This window comes from Oreochromis aureus, linkage group 22, assembly GCF_013358895.1.
Source record: "Oreochromis aureus strain Israel breed Guangdong linkage group 22, ZZ_aureus, whole genome shotgun sequence".
NCBI lineage: Eukaryota > Metazoa > Chordata > Actinopteri > Cichliformes > Cichlidae > Oreochromis > Oreochromis aureus.
In genome coordinates this window covers 14,112,122-14,129,243 of record NC_052962.1, presented here as the reverse complement: position 1 = coordinate 14,129,243, position 17,122 = coordinate 14,112,122, and the positions used below count along the sequence as shown (strand labels likewise).

General features: G+C 42.6%; 1 protein-coding gene across 1 annotated transcript in view; it reads left to right on the top strand.

The window, feature by feature from the left end:
- The window catches only part of adgrb2 (adhesion G protein-coupled receptor B2), a 170,297-nt gene extending 153,414 nt beyond the window's left edge, over window positions 1-16,883 (top strand). Inside the window, exons 31-33 of the mRNA XM_039605297.1 lie at window positions 1,363-1,476; window positions 12,345-12,398; window positions 16,060-16,883. Coding sequence (XP_039461231.1) covers window positions 1,363-1,476; window positions 12,345-12,398; window positions 16,060-16,236 — 345 coding nt within the window. The 3' untranslated portion in view covers window positions 16,237-16,883. The remainder of the gene's footprint in view (window positions 1-1,362; window positions 1,477-12,344; window positions 12,399-16,059) is intronic.
- The last annotated feature ends 239 nt before the right edge of the window (window positions 16,884-17,122 follow it).

Genomic DNA, 17,122 nt, shown 5'->3' with positions numbered 1-17,122 from the left:
AAAAAGTGAACTTTTTTTTACGAATATACTGAATACTTAAACAAATTAGAAATCCATGTGTTTATGTGTTTCAGGGAAAATAATACCTTAGACTCTTAAGTTTATACTCTTTAGTATTTGACTTCAAGCTGGATATCTTGAAAGAAAGAGCATTCAATAAGAAAACATTGCAGTACAATTTGGTATATCCTGTCTTTTATTTCAGACACCATAAAGTGGTGGGACCAGTTGCTCCAACTGGTATTTACTAAGCCTGGTCTTTAGTGCTAAGTTGGCTCCAGTCTTTAGAATGGACTTGGAAAAGTCGTGTGAAGGCAGGGGCTACTGTCTAGCAGGTACCAACTGTAACTGTACCAGTATAATGCAGATTATGAATAAACCCTGGTCCTAAGCCTAAATGTATGTACAGTCATAGCAAGATGGTAGCTTATCTAGCAGAATGACAAACTGGCCTAGCTGGACTAGCCTAGGTCCATTGACGAACTTAGCTTAAAATTGCCCTTAAGCTCTGTTTGTGCAACCTTACTTCCAACCTTTTCTATAATGCACCGCTGTTGATTGTTCTTTATTTTGTATGCTACATTTGAGATTCTTGAAAACCTAAAACTGTGGAAGAAGTCAAGGAGATAGTAGCACCTTCTAACTGAGCAGAGATGAGAGTACCCACTCTGAAGTAATTGGAGCCAGTGCTAAGCGCCAACTGGCCAGTAAGTGTGCGGGTGTGAGTGCTGGCATCCTGCCCCTGTGTCACTTTCAACCTCACAAGCTGCTTTGACGATTAGCTACCGCCGAGCAGCTCCAGCACTGCCCATTAGCATGGAGAGACAGTAGTGGCACTGACAAATGCAGTTCGCTGTCAGAGAATTACAGATCCGGGTTTAACTCCCTTCGGGACAGCCACATTCGAAACACAGGGATGGCAGTTTTTTGACAAATATAATTTCAGTGAGGGTAAGAGTTAAATTCTAGCCCATCTGTTAGATTTTTAATGAGTTTGACAAAAAAGAAATCCTGAGTTAACAGGATCACCAGTTAGCAAGAGCCGGGCTGTGACAATGGCATTTTTGTCACTCATTTTCACCAGATATTCATGTAAAGGACTCGCTTCTGCAGCACTCACAGTTGCCAAATTCTTAAAGACAGAGGAAGTGGATAATGGATGAGCATGAGCCAGCAATCGATCGACAGTGTCCCGCTCTAACCCCCCTTTTCATGGCTGGCATCACTGCAGTCCCTCAGCATTTTACCCATTTTCATTTTTCCCCCTGCCTGTCCCTACATGGCTCCCCCTTCATTCTTTTTTTTTTTTGGTTTGTTTCTATTTGCTTCATTTCTGCTGTCCCTTCCTTTCTTCCCTTCCAGAAAGTGATGCACACTCGCAAAAGACATTCTGAGCTGTACCATGAGCTCAACCACTCGTCCAAGTTCCACACCATAGACAGGTATAGCAGGGACCCAGCCATGTCCACATTCAAGGTAAGATCATTGCCCCGAGGCAGGATGGGAACCCACTGCACCCGTGCACCTCCACCTCCTATCCTATACAATACTTCAACCCCCAACGCCCAACAACCCCACACTCCCCATACCGTGCCATTTCTGGAACGCAATAACTAGCTTCAAAGGAAGTGGTCAACAATGACTAAATATTATCAGCGCTGTGGTGGCGACATTGTATTTATTCGTAAATGCAGCTTTCAGCCAATTATAGGCATAAAAATTCTGAGCAAAGCTCCCACTCATTTACAAACATGAGGTAGATTTGAAAGCAGCTGTATTCATTATGGTTTCCTTTTTTCATGGCAAATTGCTGTCTTAGAAATGTGAAAACATTGTTTGCGCTAACAAGGAAATCTAAATGCAATGCGAATACTGTATATAGTGTTTTCATTGCCATTTGATTAATTCATTGTTACACTTATTATCACAGTCCCGAAGAACTGAGCATTAACTGCCTTATAAATATTTCTTTAGAGGCACATTCTGTTCCATCTTTCATACTGTAAATTACTTTTGTACCTGATGTAATTGGCCTGAACCTCATTTATTTTCACTTGTGCTCGGTGCCTTATTAAGAGCCTATCAAATGAGTTGATCGCATGAGCTTTTAGCAGAGGGATAATCAATCAGAGCGGATTAATGAAATCCGAATGCTGCAGTTTTAATACCTGTGAAACTGTTTGTCACTCCTTACCAAACTATCTCACCACAATTAATTACAGGAAAGGGAAAAGAAAAGAAAAAGAAACAACAACAGCACATCTGTCCATACGCACAAATGGTTTTGTCTGTGCCTGTGTCGAACCGGCTAATGTGTCCGTTTAATTTTCTTTGTGCTGTATGGAAATGTTCTTTTAAGTGTGTGTCTGTGTGTGTGTGTGCCTGCACAGGCCACGGGGTGTGTGTCCATGGGGGGTGCCTGGGTGGGCACCTATGCGCATGAGACAAAGACGCCTCCTTGAATCATTAATACATCATTAGCAACAGACGAAAGAGTCCCCCGCTTGCTCCGCGCTGACCTTCAGAGGGCTACTTTCATTAAGATTTAAACACACACATACACGCTCGCATTCCACTCATCTGCTGCGCTTTAGTGCGTGGAGCCATGATGAGTTAGCCAACCTTGATAGGTGTACTTTCCCCTGGCATCGATGGTATGCTGGTTTCACATCTAATTTACACCGCCAGAGGAGGAACAGAGGCTAGTCTGACATCTCTCATATTCCCCATCCACATGTAGACACACAGACACACACACACACACACACACACACACAGAGGGAAACATGTTGCAGTTTCCCATTGCCAGAACAGCGGCCTTTTACTTCACTCCTCATTTGCTGTGCGTCTTGATCAAGATTTTCAGAAGCGCTGGCTGACTCCACGTTCGCTCATGCCAAGCAACTACTTTATGGAGGAGAAGAAAAATGGCAGGCGCTCGCAAAAGAGCGAGCCATATATTAGAAGTCTGCGGCTCTTAACAACAGTTGCGCCGTGGCATGCTAATGCGCTTCAGAGGGAGCTCAGGTGGGCTTTGAGATTATGCCCAAAACGTTAAAAGAAGCGAGAGAGCAGCCACGAGTAATAGACGGGCCGTGTTTAAACTAATTAAGACAAATCGTAGCGCGTATTTCCTCCTGGTTAATGACGTCACGCAAGTTATGATGTGAAAGGACAGCACCGGTACGGCTCACTCCTCCAAACCCATTATGTTAAAAGTAAGTAGGCCGTTCACTTAACTGCGAATAATTACACGGATAATGCTATCAGTGTCAGGTCTTTGACAGGCCCCAGCTTGAATTCGGCTCTGCTATTGTCAACATCTCACTTTGAGAGTCACCCCCAGACACGGACATGCTGACTATACAGTAATTATGGAGATGAGAGGGGTTTGTGCTAGTCTGTGCGAGCGGATGTGCACGTTCATACACTCACGTATCAGAGAGCCTACGTGTGTGGCAGCATGCCTCTCTGTGTGTGGATGTGGCCACAACTTGTTTCTGTGTGTGTGTGTGTGTGTGTGTGTGTGTCCACTTGTTCCTTCTTGTTTGTGTGTTTATCCGTTTTATGTTTTGAGATCACTGTGATGCACTGCCTGTGTTTGGAGCACATAAACTGTGTTTAGGAGACAATTACTGCATGAGTAATGATATAATCGTTTCATAATTACTTTAATAACCTCCCTTCTACAGCGTGTGACAGAGTGACAGTGATTTTCACATATCCTACATGAGTGATTTAATTGCAAACAAAACAGCATTTCGCGAGGATATCTCCTCACGGTTGGACACCCAAAGTACCGTGGAAGTTGAAATTCACCTTTAACTTCATATGGCCAATTGACTTTGTCACTTAAGGACAGGCGCTATTGAGTGTCTCACCTTTTTAATGATAAAGGAGGTTGGCCAGTTCATCGCAACCCCTCGCTCCAGTTGCCTACATACTGTTATCATAAAACAGTGCTTTAAACGGAACCCTAAATACCCCTGTTGCCCTTCTAACTACCATGGCTGGTGTTCACCCACAACAGGTCCCCCCTCCCCCTCCACCGAGGCACAACACTGAGCCATCTCTAGTTCGCAGAGCATCCCTGGTTTACAAAGAAAGTCAAAGTAAGACGTGCTAAAACAACATAAACCTTGTGATGTAAAGCCCCTCTAACGCTGTTAAAGTAGGCAGTGTAGCTACATGCTACAGTTTGTACCTCATAGTTTGCCACCTTTTGTCCTGACGCTGTTTTCATACAGTAATTTGTGCATTTCACATTGAAGCGTCTGCTGGTTGAATTCCTCCCCCCAGAATAACTGTTCAATTGCAGTTTATCAGCTGTGACTAGGTTAGTCAGGCTTTGGATTTCTTTACATGTTAATAAGTAGTGCGAATGGATGACCTTCCATTTGTCTGCTGTATTACAGAAGGTAGCTTGGTATATACTGTATCTGAGCATTGCCTAAAACAATAAAAAGAAACACTGAACAAGCTGTCCTTGAAGGCGTAAGAGTTCAGGTTTATGAACCAGGTTTATGAACCTGAACTCTGTTGGAATATGTCGTAGTAATAAAACATTGCACCTGCAGAAGCATTAAAAATAAAATGTGACAAATTACACATTCATTATTATCATGGTGAGAATAGTAGGAATACCTGTATTACAATGATGCTGAAGATTTTACTTTTTCTGGGACATGTAGCTTGTAGGTTTTCATAAAGTGCACATTCAGTGCCCATAAATATTCTCATTTTAAAACCTGAAATGGTCCAACCCAAGACAGGAGTTTAAAAGAGCTGATGAAGTTGGCAAGTTAATTATCTAGTTTAATTTAGATAGTAAATGTGAAGGCTACTTGACTAGTTCAAACAGCTAAATACAAATTTATCTTAAAAACTTGACAGCTGAGAGCAGGAATGAAATGCATACTTTTCTGCAAATCTTTTGTACCACTTTTTGGTACAGCAACAGCAAATCTGTTCACATGTCCATACACAGTAATTAAAGGAGGAATAAAACTTAGCAAGCCTGGTACTAGCTGCAGGTCGGCAAGAATTTATCATGTGTAATTACAGTAAAACAAACGGTGTCAAACTATACTACCTGTAGCTGCTCATTTTCCACCTGTCGGTGCTTCCTCATTGTGAAGTATCTGTATTTGATGAACCTTAATATTATACTGAACCCCCCTTCCCAGTGGTATGGTGTGGTGTAACAGTTCTGTGCATCGTCGCGTACACCCTCATGCCTCAGCGTTCAGGTAATGAATGCTAATTCCTCCTCCTTCATTAAGCCTTTGCAATTTCATATTGAAACTCTAAATCTGGAGCGACTTTATCTGGACGGATCTCCAGGACTTGTATAGTGGTGTGATACAGGACTGGATGTTCATGAGTGAATTTTTTTTCTTAATATCCTGATTTTGTAATGTTTTTATGTTGTGAAAAAAAGGTGCGTTCATTGTGTCCATTTTCAGTGCCTGAGTTAAATCTTACGATCTAAACACCATAACCACATAATAAACCAGTCTGTAAAGACAACGGCCCATCCAAAATGATTTATAACCACCTCATAAACCATGATATTATGTTCATAAACTCATGCACTAAAAAGGACTAAACACTATGCACTTTTATGTGTGCTGATGAAACACTCAAAAATGTTGCAAAAGGGGTCAGAAGAGACCTGATTCATTTTGCTCTCTTCAGGTAGGAGCTCTGTGTTGGCTGTGTTGGGGAGATGAGTGGATATCAGAAACACAAAGAGACATGGGCATTTTTTTTCTTGCTTTCACATCTTATCCAATTTTCCATGTAAGTGCAGTGGGCTTACAGTGGTCTTAGGCATCACATGTACCCTCACAGATAGAATCAACACACTTCAAACCCCTGATTTTGCTTTTCTTGTCTCTCCTGTTTTTTTCCAATCTCATACAGCCATATTCTTGTTAAATCTGTGCTACCTGGTATCTGGTAATCCTTCTATTTACCAAATATCTGTCCAGAAGCTAAATAAGCATTCTACTTAATAGACTGAAAAGGATAGGAAATATGTGACTGGAAAGAAGTAGGAGCCAGACAGACTACTGCAAGAGTCCCCATTAACCTCCATGCTGAAGATCACCTTGTCTATCCGTTCTGAAGCTAGCAGACATATTCCCGCAGTCTGAAAATAAATTTAAATTGGGCTCTGTGTTGCATATTCTCCTGTAAAACTCATCAGAAAGACTCCTAAGTAGTAGATTAAATGTCTTTTTACAGCCTAACACAAGCATATACACTATATTGCCAAAAGTATTCACTCAACCATCCAAATTATTGAATTTAAGTGTTCCAATCACTTCCATGGCCACGGTGTAAAGTCAAGCACCTAAGCATACAGGCTGCTCCTACAAGCATTTGTGAAAAAATGGGTTGCTCCAAGGAAATGGAAATGATTAGGAACTCATCTAAGAAGTGGTAGGCCAGGTTAAATCACAGAGCCGGGTTAGTGGATGCATAGTCATAGAGAGCTTCATGGAATAGATTTCCATGGCCAAGCAGCTCCATCCAAGCCTTGCATCAACAAGCGCAGTCCAAAGCATCAGAAAGCACACAGGATGGCGCCACAGGACTCTAGAGCAGTGAAAAAATGTTCTATGGAGTGGCGAATCACGCTCTAGCTGATCATCCAACGGACAGGTCTGGGTTTGGTGGATGTCAGGAGAACGGTACTTGTCTGACTGCTCTGTGCCAAGTGTAAAGTTTGGTGGAAGGTGTGTTTGGTATGGTGTGGGGTTGTTTTTCAGGAGTTGGGCTTCAGTCCCAGTGAAAAGGAACTCTTAATGGTTCAGCATACCAAGACATTTTGGACAATCTCGTGCTCCCAACTTTGTGGGAACAGTTTGGGAATAGCCCCTTTGTGTTCCAACATGACTCCATACGAAAGCACAAAGGTCTATAAAGACATGGATAAGCGAGTTTGGTGTAGAAGAACTTGACTGGCCCTCACAGAGTCCTGACCTCAACCTGATAGAAAACCTTTGGGATTAATTAGAGTGGAGACTGGAGGCCAGGACTTCTCTCTAACATTTGTGTCAAAAATCCCAGAAAAAATGCCTAAACCTTGAAGAAAGCCTTCCTATAATAGATGAAGCTATTCTGGGCAGATATCATATTAAATCCAATGGATTAAGAATTGTATGTCACTCAAATTTGTATGTGTATAAAGGCCGACGAGTGAATACTAAGGGCAGTATATTGTATTCCTCTTACTTCTTTGATGCGTTGTTTAATGCAGACACGTAGAAACTGAGAACGGGGTTTGAGAGTTCTACAAGTTAGTCTTAAATTGTTAGCTGTTATTTTGCTTTGTTGACCCAAGAACAGCAGTTACTGACCTGGAATCAAGTGGTTATTCTGTACAGTTACAAAGTCATCTGCCCACATATGAGAATGATATCTGCAGTGATAACACTTGTGTTACACTCTGCTGAAGTGGACAGAAAGTGGGCCTTCACATTAATGCTAATGATGAAAACAAATTCAAATCCTACTCTGTTTTAAGTACAGTAGATGCTCTGACTGGGGCCATATGGCTAGCAGATGGATGGAGTGTAGTTTCATTGTGCATTCCACAAACGAGGCAGGATACAAATGGAGTCAGTGGGGTTACTAAAAGACAGAGAGCGTGTAACACAGTATGTATTAGCATTAGTGTCTACACTAATGTTTAGATTTAGAACAGCTTCTTGGCCTCTGTCACTGTGGAGTTAGCCTGTCATTTTCTATCCATTCCACAGGGTTCAGAAGGTCATAACACAAATTTGCATGCAGTGCCCAATGATGCAGTGTTGTGCCTCGCTGTGTGTGGGATGGACGGTGGGTGTGTGAGTGTGAGAAAGAGCGCTTGCACTGCATAATGACTTGGCTGATGTATTTTTTAGCTCTCAAATGGGATATATTTCCATCCCGTCGTCTGCTGTGTTCTTGATTAAATGAAGCGTGGATTGGCTTCCCTCTCCTGATAGACAGCGAGGACTTGCGCAGGACGCAGCGGGAAGGAAAAAGGAGAGGCGAGGGACAGAGACAGAGAGAAAACAACCCTTGCTCTGTTTTTTATTTTTGTATTTTTTTTACTGATGCTAGATCAGAGCAGGAACAGCAAATTTTCGATTATGAAAGCATGCAGCAATTCAGCCTAAAATGGCTGTAGGGATGTGTGAGAATTACATTATGAAATCCTTGTCTGTTAGGCTACACATGGAAGCATATTGGTGCATAGTCTGTCTAGGAGGATACTCCATTAGCCTTCTCCATTAAAGCGAGGTGAGACTTGGGTGCTGTCTTAGTGATATTTATTGATATTCCAGCAAGGTTTTGAGGCCACTGTAGGGAAATTTAGCCAGGGTAATGTGCAAGCTCCGAGGATGTTTCACGTAAAATGAAGATGTATAATTTTAAATGACAAAGAAGCCAATTTTTGTTGACTCAGTGAGGGCAATTTGCCTGCACTTGCAAACCCCGTAGGTCTCGATAGTCAATTTGGCGGCATTAAGCTAAGGGGTTTCAATTTCACATTCCAGCAATAAAGCAAGTCCTCCCCTCTTCTTCCTCTTCATATCTCATTCTCCCCTCTATTCGTCCTCGCAGCTTGACATTTTCCCTCTCGCTGTCTCCCTCATTTTCCCATTCCTCCCTCTAAACTCAGCCCTGGGTGTCACGTTTGAGGCATTAATTGAATAATTAATTCCTCTCATTAGCTTGTTTTTAATTATTTCCTTGCCTTCCCCTCCCCTTCTCCATGCCGAGTATAAATTCATCAGCTGTTTTCATCCTTCCACACAAATTGCCCATGAAAACTGAGGGCTTGGCGAAGTGTAGCGTTAGCACACTGGCTCTATCAGTGGCGCCTAATGAGGGGACGGGTAGTCCAGGCGGAACAAGCCTTACACTGGCTTCGTGCACCAACAGGCACAATACTAATTTAGCTCATTTAGTGTCCTTGGGCCAATTAAAGGGAGGTGAAAAGGTCCAAATCACATGCTGGAACTGTTTTCTCTATAGGAGCAGTGGCCTTGGATTGCAGAGGCCCAGACAGCAGCAGCAAACCAAGCCTGTGTGTCTGATTGCTCGTTTGTTTGCAATGTGTTACACTAATGGAATTTATTTACCCTACATTCTCCAAATTTGGCTCCTTTGAAGGGCCTTATTACTTGTGACACAGATTCTTTCCCAGCTAAGGGGGTAAACGGTGCTAAGGACTGCTATGCATGGACAATTTTTGCCCCCTCCCAACCCTCCACCTAATATATTATGCCAGTGGTGAATAGGCACTCTAGATTCAGTCATTACCTTGATGATATAATGAAATAAACACACAGAAATGTTGAAACAGGCAAGGTCCGGTTCAGTGACCCTGAAGCCCACTGATAGATGCAAATGACCGTCGTATTCTGGCATCCACTCAATCTGCTCCTGCATTGTTTGATGTTACTTTCATTTTGTTCTTGTGTAACTGTGATTTCAGTTTGCTTCATGTCTAGTCACAGTTTGAGTTTATTTATGTATTCACACACGTCAAGAACCTAATTCTCAGTGTCTTTTCTTTGCCTTACTACAACATTTTATTGATTTCTCTTTTTTTTTTTTCTTCCTGTTTTATGTCCTTTGTTTGCTGACTGGGCTTTGTGTTGCATGCTTGTTGTCATGTCCCAGTTTGAATGTAGCCAGACAGTCAGCAGAACCATGGGCATCCAAGTCAACAAAGGTAAAGTTAACCCACTTACCCACAACCCACCTGTCATCTCCCCGAGACAGCCTGCCACATTGCTCACCCACACTCAGACACGATTTCCAATTCCACAGTCCAAATGAGGCGGGTTCTGAGTGGCAGAGAGTGGGCCTCATCCACCAACATTGTAGCAGAGGCTTCTAGAGATGGCCTTAGATGTTTGTGCTGTAGCCTTGTTTGAGTGCGTACCCTCCCACTGCCTCCCTACGTCTGTTCTCTTCACTTTGCTTTGTTGTGCCTGCAGCTTGTAGCGTTTTCTACCTCGTAGCTTGCCTGAAACTTTTAAGTGCAGGGCAAAATTTTCTGCTTTCTGGCTCCAACCTCTTTATCCAGCGTTAGAAGGCGTATTTGGGGTCTTGTAGTGCTACTAGCAACATGAGTTCAATTTTCCCCTGCTGTATCTGCAAAACTATAATGGAAAGTACATTTCGGGACCCCCATGATTCCTCATTAAACAGCAGTGGAGCGCTGCAGGTGAGTTGCTTTTGTGTGCTAAATTGCGAAGGTATGATATTAGTAAATAAAAACCTGTATTGTTTGGTACAATTGTGAGCACTGATTGTGCATAAACTGGGCTTTTAAAGGGTAGTTATTAAATCGCAAATTGCCATTTTGATTGATGAAAGGCAGAAATATGAAGGTACTCATTATCATGACTGAAGCATGTAAGAAAAATGAGCCATAAATTCAGCCTTCAGAAATGGTCCATGAAGTTCAACCTATTGCCAAAACCCTAATATGCTTGGCTTTTCTAGTGGCTTTTGGTGCATATAAATAAGGTATATCAAAGTCTTCTTGTGCACTTTGGACCACTTTCAGCATAATTGCTGTTTTTAGGTCACTTCCCGGAAGTCTCGTTATGACCGGTTGCGCTTGTGTCTCTGTAATGTTGGCTTGATGTCAGTTTTTTCAGTTTTCAGTTTCTCCCACTGAAAACGCTGCATCCAGATAAACAGAATCCACTTTGTGTTATTTCCGTACCTGGATGATTGGGCGTGCATCAAGACATGAAAACTGCCCGGTTGATGCTGGAGAACCAGCTGTTATAACCAGTGATCATCCTCTGCAAGAATTTGGGGTGGTTTAAAATAGGAGTTGCTTGCTCTATGCGCACATTTGGAGATCCATGGTGTGATCACAGTCCATCACGGTGCATTACAGTTCAATATGATTATAACGGGACTTCCCAGGAGTGATCTGAAAACAGCAACCATGCTAGAAAAGTGTGGACATGCCCAAGACAAGATTTTGCTCACAGCTTATATTGACATGATCGAAGAAAGAAAGAAGCACGATAACAGTAAATGCGACTCCTGAACAGTCATTTGACATTAAAAGGGGAGAATCTTTAATCTAACAAACCAGCACCATTTTTACATCTTTTTATCTAGTCACACACATCAAGACACGCTTCCAAACACCCACACAAACTCTGCGAAGCTCTCCCTGAAAGAAAGCTGTGCAATTCACTACTTTATAGAGAAAGAAAAGAATAAATACGAACATAGAATTGGGTGTTTCGCAAACTTTTTGCAGAAACTTAAAACTGTCTAGGAAAAAAAAGAAAAGCTTGAGTCAATATGTTTGATATTAACTGCTGCTGGGAATCAATCTGGGGCCGTTCCTGAGGCGGGCTGGGAGTTAGAGTCCAAATAATGAGTCCCCACCTCAAGCCCACCGTGGCATAAACACATAGCTGTATGAAGCCACTGATCTGTCAGCACAATAACCAAGAGAGCTCCAATGCCAGACGCTATTGGACTAAAAAACAAAAAAGAAGGATAACATTGCAACGTTACAGCCGGGGAAACACGGTTTATGTATTTGAGCCAAAGGCAGAACATACAGAGTCAGCAGCGTCCACTTTATAGCCCAGCTTTGACTTTTTTTATGTGCTATGTTAACACCTACAGTGTAAAATCAATAATGCAGATAGCGAAGATAGCATTTCCTTGCACTAATAACCAGATTAGTTATCTCCTTTCAACATCATTCCAAAAACATGAGCTTCAAAGCCCTCCGGCACTGTGCAGGAGGGCTTTAAGAATGAGATTATACTTTACACCCCGCATGCCGTCCATACTCGCATCCCTTATATAGTAGTCGTAGTTACTGTTAGTTACTGTCAGCTGTGTAGCATGTAGTCTTTTCTTTCACTCTGTCCTCGGATTCACAGCTCACCTCTAAGCACTGACGGATCGGGATATTGAAAATATAGGCTGTTCCAACACATTTCAACTGTAACCATGCTGACATTGATCACTGTCTGCACTGTTTCTGTCCATGTGTGCATGATGTGTGTGTGTGAGTGTTATATATATATATATATCTTTTTTCCGTGAGAGCTGGTGAGAGAGATGGAGACAGGGAGAGACGAGGGGTAAGGTGTAAGCTCAAAGCAACAACTGCCTGCTCACCTGATGAAGGTGTGGGAACAATGCTGTTGTTTCAGGGCAGAGTTGTCAGTGACTGTGATCCTCACCCCCACCTCCCCCTCACCCCACTCCCTCCTCCTCTGTCTTCCTCCCTCTCTCTCTCCCTCTCACCCCGTCCTTGTCTTCTCCCTCCCATTTCATCACCACAGAGGGAAAAGCGATGGAGCATTTCGTCTGCCGGCGGTGAAAAGAACTCATCGAGTGTAAGTAGAGGGGGTTTCTGGCAAAGAGAGAGGGATGAGATGGGGCTCGAGGGCAAGGAGGGAACGGAGTCAGGAGGAGATGGTGAACGGGAAGGGGTAGACACGCAGTAGCAGCACAATCGCGTTAGGCTAGTCTCCCAGGGATAAAGTTGGGCTTAACTGCAGCATTACCCACAGTCCTGCATTACAAAATGTTCCTTCGCCAGCATTTAGCATGCAAATTGGCTCCTAGATTATGCCTTTTGTATTCATTTTACCAACTGTCAAGCTGTGACGCAGGGAGAATGATAATCAGGCAGATATTGCCCCCTAGCGCCTCAGCGACGATCAACACACACTGCGATGGGGGGTGGGAGTGCTGTGCTACTGCAGATCAATGAGTCGTGTGTGTGTGTGTGTGTGTGTGTGTGTGTGTGTGTGTGTGTGTGTGTGTGTGTGTGTGTGTGTGACAGACAGGGACTGAGGGTGTGAATAACTCAAAATGAGTTATATGTGAGTACTTCAGAGGAGTTTCTGAAATGAAGCAAAGGTAAGATTGTGGAAAACAAAAAAAAAGTGAGAGAAGCTGCAGGAGAGCTACTGGGAGGTGGCGATGAAGAACAGAAACGGTAGCGCTCTCTCTCTTCTCTTATATGTCCAGACGGGCATCTACTCTCAAGATGACTAGTAAAAATACTTTAAATATTCATCTTCTGAATGATTATTTTAGAAGATGAATTTCCAGCTCAATAAAAACAAAGCAGCTGGATTCATTGTGTCTGTGGAAAGCATCACAAGTGGTCCACCTTGTTCTTTTGTCTTTGTATGTTTTTGCTCCACCAAGAGTGATTTGTTCCAGCGATCCCTGGTGTCTTTCCCCGTTTGTGTCTGTGAAATCACTGTGTGAGATTGCCGGGAGATAACGAGTCCAATTTGAATAATGGCCCTTATCTGATGAATAATGCCACCTCCTCTAATTCCATTTTTTGGCTAATCCCCCGACATGTATTTTACATGCATGGTGGGCTCATCTGCAGGCCGCACGCTTCCATCACAGACCCCGGGCTTAGAAGCTTTCATGCTTTTTGTGAGTTTATTTCTGGTTTAGAGAGTTAGGAGACAGAAGATGTGTGCCATTTCTGCAAATAAAAGACCAGAAGTAGCGTTTTTGATAGGTAACTACTGAAATCTTGCCCACGTTCCTTAATCTTTGCTTGAGAGTAAATGTCTCGGTCTTCTGTTGATGGTAATATGTAACCTTCAGTGCATGAACCTTTACAGTGAGACTTGAAATGGACGAAAAATAATGTTTTTGTTTTTTCTTATCTGTGCAACTTACCCATATCACAACTTGGAAATCAAGGTTCATATGGAAATGCTAATTTAGTGCACTGTTACAACCCTGTAAGTGCAGTGCTAAGAAATGATTGGGTGAATGTTGCCGTGTATCCGTCTCCAAAACTCCCCACAGGCTAAATAAAATGTTACCATTGAATTGTTTTTACAGGAAATTTTTTTAATTTTCCTGATTTTGGTATTCCTATATTCATATTTTTTTCTTTATTTATGCTCACCAGACACTTTATTAGGTACACACTGCACATACTGCGTTGCCTACTGAACTGCCTTAATTCTTCATGGCATAGATTCAACAAGGTGCTGGAAACATTCCTCAGAGATTTTGGTCCATATTGACATGATAACATCACACAGTTGCTGCAGATCTGCTCTGTCAGGCACACACCAATGATGTGAATCTACTGTTCAACCACATCCCAAAGATGCTCTAATTGATTGAGATCTGCTGACTGTGGAGGCCAGTGACTACAATGAACTCACTGTCATGTTGAAGAAGCCAGTTTGAGATGATCTGAGCTTTGTGACCTGGTGCGTTATCCTGCTGGATGCAGCCATCAGAAGATGAGTACACTGTTTTCATAAAGGGATTGACATGGTCAGCAACTATACTCAAATATACTGTGATGTTTCAGTGATGCGAAATATCCCCTCCAATATTACACCACGATCAGTGAGATGATACAGGGCAGTATGGATTCATGCTTTCATGCTGTTTACACCAAAGTCTGACCCGACCGTCCAAATATCAGAAGCAGAAATTGACAAAGCAACGATTCAGACTAGGCAACGATTTTCCAATCTTCTGTTGTCCAATTTTGGTGATTCCACGTAAACTGTAGCCTCGGTTTCCTGTTGTTAGCTAACAGGAGTGAGCTTCTGCTGCTGTATCCCCGTCTGCATCAAGGTGCACAACATGCTGTGCATTCAGCAAGGCTCTTTTGCACATTTGTAACGGGCAGTTATGAGAGTTACTGTTGCCTTCCTATCAGCTCAAAGGATCCTCACCATTCACCTGTGTCCTCTGGTATCAACAAGGCATTTTTGCTCCTGGATATTTTCTCCTTTTTGGAATGTTTTCTGTAAATCCTGAGTATGGTTTTGCAGGAAAATCTTAATAGCATTTAGGCATGCAGACATGGTGTTGGATTGCTGAGTAGCTGCCATGTGATTGTGTGGTTTGATATTTGTGTTCATGAGCAGTTGAACAGGTGTACTTGACAAAGTGGCTGGTGAGTGTATCTAACACTGTACTGGCAAACTCGTCATATATCTCTGTTGCTGTATTTTTTACTTTAAAGTCTGAATGAAGACTAGATGAAGGCAGGGGGAGAAGTTGTTGAAGGTCAGTGATGTAATATCAGAGCCAGATTTATGAGCTCAGATCTCAGTCCCACAATCATAAATCCAAATTCAGACATCGGATGTACAGATAAGCCAATATGCTATAATTGGCAGCGAGAGAAAAACAGAGCACCACAGACCCAGAAGCAGAAGGCATGAGCTTGTTAGTTTAGGAAAAAAAGTACGAAAAATGTAAATCCTGTCACCAGGAAGCCCCAGAAGCTGTTATTGTGTTGATATACACATATATCAAAAAATAGAGAGAAAAAAATGGAACAAGCAGTGAGATTCTATCCATCAGTGATATGCAGAAGCATAGCATGCCAGCATTTGAATTTTGGTGACTGTGACTGGTACTGGCCAAGAGTAATCGCTACAAGTCCAACTTGGCAATGAACGAGAGCGGTTAGAAGATCACACGGACGGTAAACAACTCAACAGTTCAGTCTAATTATCGAAATCGTTTTATTTGCCGGTAAAACCAAACGTCAGCGCTCCCTTGTGCTGGTAGCGATCATTTATTTTACACGACGACTGTGTTACCCACAGCTACAGCGGGTACACAGGCTGAAAAATATTGCACTTTTGATATCTCGTGAAACGCGATTATTGCTCTGGTCGTTAAATGAAACCGAACTTCCTAGGGTGCTGTGTGTGCTCTGCTAAAACATCTATCTCGTGAAATTACATTTACACTTTAGTTTTTGCACAAATTACACTGGGTAGTCCTTTTTATGAGTGATAAGCATGTTGCTTATCACTCATTGGTCATCAACTTACTTTTCCTCCTTTTTTTTTTCTCTTTTCTTTATTTACACTAAACTAAGCAGATGAGTGCCAGATAAGTGTAATTAGGAAAAGATACGAGGAAACTATTATCTTCTAAAATGTAATTCTCCATCAGACGGCGTGAAAGCATTTTCAGAATTTTCCTAACATGGCCGTCGTCCCGCCCCTTCTCTTTGTCCCTCTTCTCCATTAGGACAAGTCAACCCCAGAGGACCAAAGCTCCTGGGACAGCTTCAAGACCATGACCCCCGAGCTGTCCATCGTGCCCGGGGAGCAGAAGGACCGGATGGAACTGCACAATAAAAACTGGGACTCGTCCTCGGCTAACACCCCCGACTCATCCGAGGGAGACTTCCAGACTGAAGTGTGAAGACACGCAGACGTACACACCCACTGAAACAGACACGCTCTCCCGTGCCGAGGTGCAGATGCACACAGAGACACCGGAGTACTGAAAAGCTATACATAGGTACACGAGTTCTCTGCAAGGATCACACACACTCACACACACTCTCTACTACTCCCCGCCTCCCCATCTCCTGCGATGTGCTCTGTCGGATCCCATAGTGTATGTTTACTGCTGCAGCGGACAGACATGGAAAGAAGACTGTTCTACTCTATATTTTCGCAAAGACTATTGAAAAGAAAGAACAGGGGCTTGACATGTCTGTGACTGATTAAAAAAGAGAAGATTTTTAAATGAACTTTAAAAGAAGAAAGAAAAAAAACTATGAGAAACTTATTTCAGAGAAATTGTCTTGATTTTATTCTGGAGAAGATAAAAAAAGATAACCTCTTTCAATTGTTTCATGACTTTGAGGTGGGGGTGGGGGTGGGAGATATTTGTTTTATAGCAAGGGGAAAAGATCTCACCGAGGTTTCTCACACTTGGGTAGCCTCCCTTCCTCCTCCTCCCTTCCAAGGCACCCTGGTCTCAATTTGCTTTTCCCCTTGAGAATCAAATTGGTCAGTCTTTATCTATTCCCTTTTTCTTTTCTTTTTTTCTTATTTGAACGGACAGGGAATGTGGGGGCGGGTGGGGGTGGAGGGTGGGGACAGAGCCTCTCGATGATATGTGCCATCCTCTCTTCTGTTTTTCAGGTTTCATTTCAACACTTTTAGTCACCCGTTCCTGTCGCACTCTTTGTGTTAACATCACATTCCTTCACTCGGTATATTTTTTTATGGTTTGGTTCCCAAAGAAAAAAAAATGTCCTCCCCTACAGAACAATAACACGGCTGAAACAAATAACTAC